This window comes from Schistosoma haematobium, chromosome 3, assembly GCF_000699445.3.
Source record: "Schistosoma haematobium chromosome 3, whole genome shotgun sequence".
NCBI classification, from domain to species: domain Eukaryota; kingdom Metazoa; phylum Platyhelminthes; class Trematoda; order Strigeidida; family Schistosomatidae; genus Schistosoma; species Schistosoma haematobium.
The window spans coordinates 43,144,525-43,153,255 of record NC_067198.1 but is presented as its reverse complement, the minus strand read 5'-3'; the positions used below and the strand labels follow the sequence as shown (position 1 = coordinate 43,153,255).

At 36.2% G+C, this 8,731-nt stretch overlaps 1 protein-coding gene across 1 annotated transcript in view; it reads left to right on the top strand.

The window, feature by feature from the left end:
* Positions 1-5,549: 5,549 nt before the first annotated feature.
* The window catches only part of MS3_00005828 (uncharacterized protein), a 128,229-nt gene continuing 125,047 nt past the window's right edge, over positions 5,550-8,731 (top strand). Inside the window, exon 1 of the mRNA XM_035729481.2 lies at positions 5,550-5,821. Within this exon, the coding sequence (XP_035586582.2) occupies positions 5,694-5,821 (128 nt within the window). The 5' untranslated portion in view covers positions 5,550-5,693. The remainder of the gene's footprint in view (positions 5,822-8,731) is intronic.

Below are 8,731 nucleotides of genomic sequence, written 5' to 3'. Positions count from 1 at the left end.
TCGTTGTTGCTAATCGTATTTGGGTTTATGGATTGGTTTATCATATTAGCAGCCTGAAATGCGAACATAGTTTAGATAATAAGATTAAAAATTTAAGTACTATCAACTGCACTAGTAAAATAAATAAATCCCCAGGTAGCTGTTGGCTAAACAAACGTTCAAAATCAAAACTCCGTAGCCTACTAGAATTAACACTAAACGAATATTTCTGAATTGAAATTTATAATTAAATTAAGCGTCTCGGATTCTTTAACGTTATAAATTTCTGATGATTTCGAATCACCTAAAGCAACAATACCTATTTTTCCACTGACTAATCCTCAATCAACACTATAACTAGTTAAATTTAATAGTTTCAGGATATCGTCATAAAGCATTGTCATAACTTGACAATCACGTAATATGACTGATAAAATTAATGAAACTATTAACGAAATCGGTCAACAAATTGACTTATAATTACCATTAAATGGTGTTGTTTTCTTGGTATCTTCATCCATCACAGATGATCACAGTACGTTTCTCTCTCAGTTGCTCATTCAGTAAATATCTCAAAACCTTGTCAGTCTAATTGGAGGTTTAGCGACACAATCATGCATGCAAATAATCAGTATAAGCAGTCGAGCAAATCTCCTGCAAACTGAAAACATTAATGTCGAATTTACCCCAACACTGACTAGGGTTCAAGCCATTATCGTAGACATGAGTTGGGAGTGTACTCCCTTGGTTACAACTTATGTACTCCCTGATAATCACATGAGCATCACTCACTATTAATCATCTTGTAAAAACTTATTTAGCCAAGTCCATCTTGCAACACCACATCACTTAGTAATATGACACATAGGCTTAACTGATTTCAATAACTTATAACCACTATATCTCAGTTAAATCGTGTTCCGCCTTATGATAAACTGCATACTTGCAACTAACTTGTATGCCCAATCAGCCAGCAAGTATAAATATAAATAAATAGTCTGCCGCAGATCAGAACATTGAGTCTAGAGCATGTCTCCTACGAATACACTCATGTTTAACGATTTTTCCTAGCTATCTGTCCAAAATCCATATAATTATCACTCATGTATTTAAATTTTATTTTGATAACCATTCATGTGTATTAGTAGTATTACTAAATTCTATCACGGTCAAGTAAAAATGAGGTTGAGAAAATCTCCACGTAACTAAATAAACCGTATCAAACTAACTGGAACACTAGTTGGGATTCTTCTCCACGGTAATACTTTTGTTCCTTCAGTTAGCCTACTAATACAGATGCAATTGGAATTCAACTCATATGGACAACTTACCGGCATAATCGTTATTTGATTTCATAATTTAAACCAAAACTAATACCAATATTAACATTTCTACAATATTCATTACTTTAATATTTCTAAACACAAAATACTTACTACCTATACGTTAAGTTATTAACCAACGGCTATTAACACGCATCGTTTTATTTTTATTATTGTAACCCCATTTTTTATAGCTCAAATAATCTTCACCCAAATTTTCATTTCAAGCATGTTAAGCATGAAGGCAGATATTTTAAAATTACTACATGTATTTCCCGACCAGATGCTGCCGCCTTCTTTTTGATTTATCTTTCAGCTTACCAATACCCGGAGGATTCTTATTATCCTTGGTAACCTCCGGCGCGCGACGATCCCATCCAATTTGGTATCGAACCAACATCACGTTGATTCTGGTGGGAGAGTAGTGTAGTGGCATTAGACCATAACCACACAATCTTCAAAGCTGAACACAAGACTACTCAGAGAATAGATATTCAATATTCAACGCGGAGAAATACCTAACAATAGAGAAGGCGCGAAGAATGAATGGAATGGAGTTGACCGGATGGCATGGCTCGGCCATGCAGGCGTGGTCTCTGCCGAATGTTACCTTATATCTTCTATTCATATTAAATATATTGTTCTTTCTCTAGCCTAACCTTGTTCTACATCATGTATTGGTAATTGATACGATACAGTGAGTTGGTGTAGTCGATGGTGTGACTTGCACGTAAGATCTTATGGATTAGGCAGTTATATTATGACAAATCTACAAATTTAGGATTAGGTCTATTATTAAAGCAGTACTAATATCATGGTAGACCATAAATTCTACAAACCTATCAAATATATCTACGAACCTTCTCGCTTCTGTCCTTTGGTTACGTTCGTTGGTCACGATTTAATTACAGGTGTTACTAGTTAAAGTGTTGTCAAACTACGAATACCTATGGCATCTTCATTGGTGAGCCGAGGTGATCTGCTACACAAATTTGTAAACTATGAGTCTGTTCTTTTCTGGAATTTCATACATCATTGCCCTACCCTAATTTTTATACATTGTAATATTTTTCGTGTTATTGAATATCTTTCCCTTGTTCATTCCTGTACTTCATATTCGCCATAACAGAACAGACTCCTAAGGTACTGAAGATCAAGTCTATGACACCACTCTCATCTTAGTTAATGCCATGCTGGCCAGACAACATCGAAGCCTCGTTCTGTTACACAAAGGCTAACTTCTACGGGCACGACGTGACTAATACACGTGCTCAATTACTCTCAGCAGTGACGGCACTACCACGCGGATTCAACAGGCACGTCACACCTAGTATTTTTATTAGTGATGTTTCGGAACCATGCGAAACTCTTAAACGGTATATTCTGAAACTCAGGGATCTAACCGATCGACAGGGGCTAGATCAAATACTTAATAACATCGATTTGCCACATGGTCCAGCAACAGACATGTTGTTATGAATAAAAGAAGTGATTGGTGAAAGGACCTTCGACGATGTCCTGTTTAAACAAATTTTATTGTCTAAGCATACTCAACAGGTGCAGGCAGTGCTTGTCTCATTTCAAAACAACGCCGTGGATGAGCTGACTGCATCTGCCAACCGCATTTTAGTAATCATCAAATCTTCTAACGTCAAGGTTTTCTCAGTCAAAGAAAAGCCTCAAGCGACACAGAATGACATTACGGAACTATGTCATATACTGACACGCTAAATTCGTATTCGTCATGACATTAAACGATCAGAAACCCCTTGAAGGAGTTGTTCACGGAAACTATGTGTCTTCAGATCACAAGACAGTGATAACCCCGACTGCTGCTGGTATCATAATCAGTACAGAAAATCTCAAAATAGCAGAAAACCCTGTAATTTTCCGAATTCCAAACCGACCGACATGAAAAACGTTCCGGGAAACTTCCCAGCCAACATGCGCTGACGCCAACCCTAGGCATTGAACACAACCGTCTGTTATACATAACTGATGTGACTACGAAAGTTCGCTACCTCGTCGACACTGGCGCAGGAGTTAGCGTTCTTCCACCGAATTCTAACAACCGGCTTCACGAACTAGTTTTAGACTTACAGACGTCAAATGGAAATGTGACAGCTATCATTATTCTTTTCAGTCTCCACGAGTTTTCGCGCATGCTTTTCAGTTTAATAAATGCTGCTCAGACCTGTCAAAGGTTGATCGATGATGTCTTGTGAGGTCTCAACTTCGTACATGCGTATATTGATGACTGCCAAATAGCAAGTCTGGAGAGAGAATCTCATCTCTAGCATCCGGACCTTGTTTCCGAACAACTATGAAAGTATTTCACTCGAGAGTCTTGACAACCAGACTACATTTCACAGTTTGCTCTGGATAAACATTTTTGGAATAAATAATGCTGTTGCAGGCTCTATGTCCCGTATGACTTCCTTGAACGGTTCCCAAGGCATCAACATTCTTGAACGCGTTCAGCTTCAAAAAAAAGACACAGATCTTCAGCACGAGTTACCTTCAACAACCCTAAAACTGTGAATTAAACAGATGGAAACATGTAAGGAAACCTTATTATGCAACACATCTACCGGTAGGGATCTTCCAGTTGAGCCGAGACATCAATAGGTTGCACAATCATTCCCATCCAAGTGTTCATGTAACCACCAAAACGGTTTTTCTGGCCTGGTATGAGTAAAGACGTGAGTGAGTGGGCACGCTCCTGTGTAAGCTGCCAGAAATCTAAGGTGATTAGACAATACAAATATCCCTTAGGCTCATTCAAAACTCCTAATGCTTGTCTCAACCATGTTCGTCTAGATTTAGTAGAACCTTTACCATCCCTTTACTGTTTACTATTTCGTTGATAAACCAAAAGGTTATTCCAAAAGAATGGACTTATTCCACCGTAAAGGAGGGGAATGATAAGAAAGTAAGGAGTGTTCATCTTTTTTAACATCGCATTCCATGAATTCTTGGACTCCTCAACAGACATACAGATCAAAGAATTAACAGTGTTAGGTGCATCTGATTGGGCCTAGAAAGTCTTGCAGACTGAATATGAAGATATGGCTGTAGTTAATAGTTACAGTAATGAAAGGGAAAAGTACTGAGGGGTTTTTGAAGTTGCGTTAAACAACCGAGCATGGAAATATCATACACAATAGTAAAGTGATGACCATGAACGAACGAAACATCATCTTCTGTACCTGCATAGAAAATAAAATTGTGGGACAAATGGAGCAGAAAGAACATACTGAAAACCTCTTCAGGGCATTTTATTAGGCAGTATAGTCATTTACTTGTTTCTTCTGTCTTTTATTCTAATCAATATTCAGATCTCTTTTAGCCACACTTTACGATCTTCAGCCTTTCTTGAATGAGCTTTCCTTATTTGGCTTTGTTTAAAGACATGTCTTTTGTTGCATAATTTTGAAACGCTTGGTGGAAAATCACTTTCAAATGATTATCATACCGAAAAAATTTGATGGATGTAACCCCAAATTGTAAAGAGTAAAATATATACGTAAATGTGATAATATCAATTACGATATATTGTTTGTCACACTGAAAAATGAATCATACATTTTAGAAACAATCACACATTAAACCCGACTGAATTAATAAGCCCGGAGTACAAATGATTATGTAAAGGTCAATGTATCCCAAAAATAAATAGTCCTGCAAGTCTTCGTACTCGATGTTGACCTCATCAGTCTTACTGGGCGCAACCTAGCTGAGGTAGCTTGGCACCGCATCTGCACCAAAACACCATATAGTATGTCTTGCAACGCACCTCTCACGATAGCTAGCCAGTTCAGATTACACACTCCTTGACATGCCGACTATCTTTCAAATATTTTTTCAAAATTCCTCGTTCCCGACTTATGATCTGGCTGCATAGTTCACAAGCTTATTACTGACAAAAGAGTTTTCAAAACTTGAATATCAGTGACATATATACGCTTTTGAGTTTTATACCGAAATATGCAAAAAAAGGAAATCATAAACAAACATTCAAGCAAATTTTGCGTCCCAGTAATTTTTTTGTACTTCTATGAGTGTCTCTTCATCAGAAGCAACAACCGGTTCACAAACTGGTTTGACTAAAAGTAGCATCTTGAATCTATCAGATGGAGACTATGTTTTTTATAATTTTAAAGCTTTTCATCCAAAATATAGTGAAATGCAACGGTTATTTAAACACATTCTAAGCGAAGTTTGGAGCCTTTGACGTGACCACTATTTAGTAAATTGAACTATGAATTCACGTTGTCCTTGAGTCCTGCAATTATTTTTATTATTACGCTGTTACTGCGTACTCAGAAAACAAACTAAATTTCCTTATATCATACAACAACAAAAGGCGCCTACCCGTCTTAAGAGGACAACATGTTCCTTTCAGAGAGGAAGGCTAGTCATTCCCGTGATACTCAAGGAAATATTGTTGGTATAGACTTTTCGGGTGATGATGGTTCAGATTCTACATCCAAAGAATGGGTTTATACAAGATGGGCCAAGTAATATGTGTTTATTTATCATAAATCTAATTTATATAATCTGATTTGATTATTTAATCGAATTTAAGTCTCTAATGGACCAGAATTTAGCCTAAGCTGACTGGTAATACAGGTACTTATTTAGTATGTGGTCACTGACGTGAGTGGCTCAAAATCACATGAATTATGTTGAGATGCAGAATGATGAACAGAGACAATATGCACTCGTGGAATGAATGACTCATTGATAATTTATCTTTCTGTGAATTTGTGTGAAATGTGTTTGAACCTAAGATAAACACTAGTTTCCCCAAAATTAATTGTACACCCAACTTGAGAGTAGCTAATGGCGTGAAAGCTAAGTTCAGTGAGAGCTATCGACTACGTTTGAAGGCCAATTAATAGATAGTTTTGAACATGTAGGTGAAGATAGAGAGTCTTGAATTTATTTACCAATTTAGAGAATGAGGCGCTTCATACGTATGGTATGTTAATATATAGCCACTCTGCTTTAACAAAGGCCTCCAGCCCGTCAACCAAGTCACAATGAAAAACGTTACCCACACAACACATAAATCATATTCCGCGGTGGCATATATGTGCTAATATCTTGGATATATTTCAAAGAGTAATTTATACTTCAGAAATATAGACTCGGTTTAGATAATGCACTACCATTTATAGAGCAGCAGGTATTTCATCGTTTAGTAAGCGCGTATCGGCATTCTCCACGCTGTTTAATTGGACTGAAGTCACCAGCTGCCACCTCATGGGTATATTTGCTAATCGTTAATTCTGTTGCGTTAACGACTGTCGGATAAAACTGTCATAGGTCGTTAAACAAACCGACTTCTTTTGATGGAACTATGGTGCTTGCGTTTTTATGACAATGAAGCAGCGGATACACTGTTATACTTTATTCAAAAAACTAAGTGAGAATAGGTGACTTCAGGGAATATTTGGCTAATTTATGTTAAGTTACCAACCAGATACTAGATTGACTGATAGCCTACAAACATTTAACAACTGATGATTTCGTAACCTGATGGTACCATCAGTGTAAAACTGAAAAAACTGATATATTAGGGCAGTTCACCGTCAATAAATATGTTTCGGTGAATACGTACTTGAATTCCGTTTCATTAATTCTTCTAAGATATTTCCAACAATGAAATTATGCAGAAATAATTCTTCATAATTAATCGTTTCGTGTTCACACACCCATACCCTGAAATGTTTCTGCCCATTATATATAGCAAAAAACATTAAGGACAATAAAGAATGTTTCAGGTCTTTCTGAATGAAAAACTGGCTCAAAAAACACCCTGAATATAATGTCAAGGGTTATTCGCATAAAACTAAAAGCATTACCTTGTGCGAGTCTCAGATATTTACTTTGATGGGCCAGCGAAATTCAGTGGTCATTTCTATTTTTCCAGTTATAAGAAGTAAATGTACATATAGGCTGTTATAAAATAAATAAAGTCTACGCCTTGTAACATCTAGACAAACTTGGTTCGTAGCAAACCAAATTATAACATGGGATTTAATAAAGTTAGATCTCGGTCAGTTGAAATCCTGTTCCACACAGATTGTTTTGTACTATTCTAATAAACTTATGCCTTCGTTCTCCCCCAACTACTTTTGCCTATTTTAACATAGAATAATTGAAAGAACACCAAAACGTTTCTCTATTATGACTTGTTATTTTAAGACAATGCTTTGATCATTTTAACAGCTATATGTTGTGAGTGAAATTAGCCATACAATATTTGATTTTTCTTCATAAACAATCAGCTTTTAGTTTATTCTAGTAGATTGCTAAATAATTCGAAATATAATGTTTAAGGGCTACATGGATATACATGAATGAGGTTTTGTTCAAAGTTAGCTTTTGGTCACGTATAGTACTCTTACCAAACAAAACCTGATAAAAATGCTGTTGTGTGAACTATGCATTCTTTAAGGATAGTGCATTCATCTATACACCACTTCTGAGTGATAGTTAGGTAGATGATCATCACGTTGAGTGGTGCTGCTCTGAAGTATTTAGCTGATGTATAATTAATGTAGTTACATATATGCAACAATACAGGTGAATTTATCGTGGAGTACTAATTAGTTTTAATTTTTACACGTCAGCTAACTATTAAGCTCTCTCAAAACTTTCAAGAAATGTTCCTTCATACACACAATGTTTGCTGTAAACTACTCTCCCGATTAATCGCCAAATGAGTGCAGAAATAAGTCTACCTATAGTTATCAACTATTACTTACCAAAACAGGAAACATACAAAATAAATTTGTCTGTAGTTTTATCCAACTCATGAACCGATTTTAGCTGGATGACTGTTAAGAACTGGAAGCACTGGACGCTTGCACTGTTCTAGAATGAGACTGCCCAAAAGTCCTCATCCATTCGCATCCTATTTATAAAGAAAGCGTTTGTAGATTTTAGAAACAGATAGTTGCTTTTGTTTATCTGTAGCTGTTATGTTTTACGGCGTTACTCTTAAGAAATATTTTAGGTTTAGCTAGGGTGATCAGCAAGAGAAACTCATATATAATTTTGCTGATGTACAAAAATTACTGTCAGACATTTATTAGTCCCTGTTTATCTTTGTATAAAATTTTTATTTTGATCTGTAACTCTTCGCGATCCATTTGACACCTAAAGCGTTCAGATTCACGAAAACATATTACTGACCATAACTTCGGGCAGATGTCTCAACTAGGATTTGTAGAGAACCATGTCGTTATAAAACATTTTTTAGGGAGATGATAGATTTACTTTGATGAAGCTTACGTCGCGGTTAAGTTATTTTCTGCTTTATGTATTCTACAAAAAATCATGACTTCTTGTTCAATTTAGGAATAACACCTCTGTTGTCTGAAAAGCGAAAATAGAAAAACAGGTTGTCGCATAACATA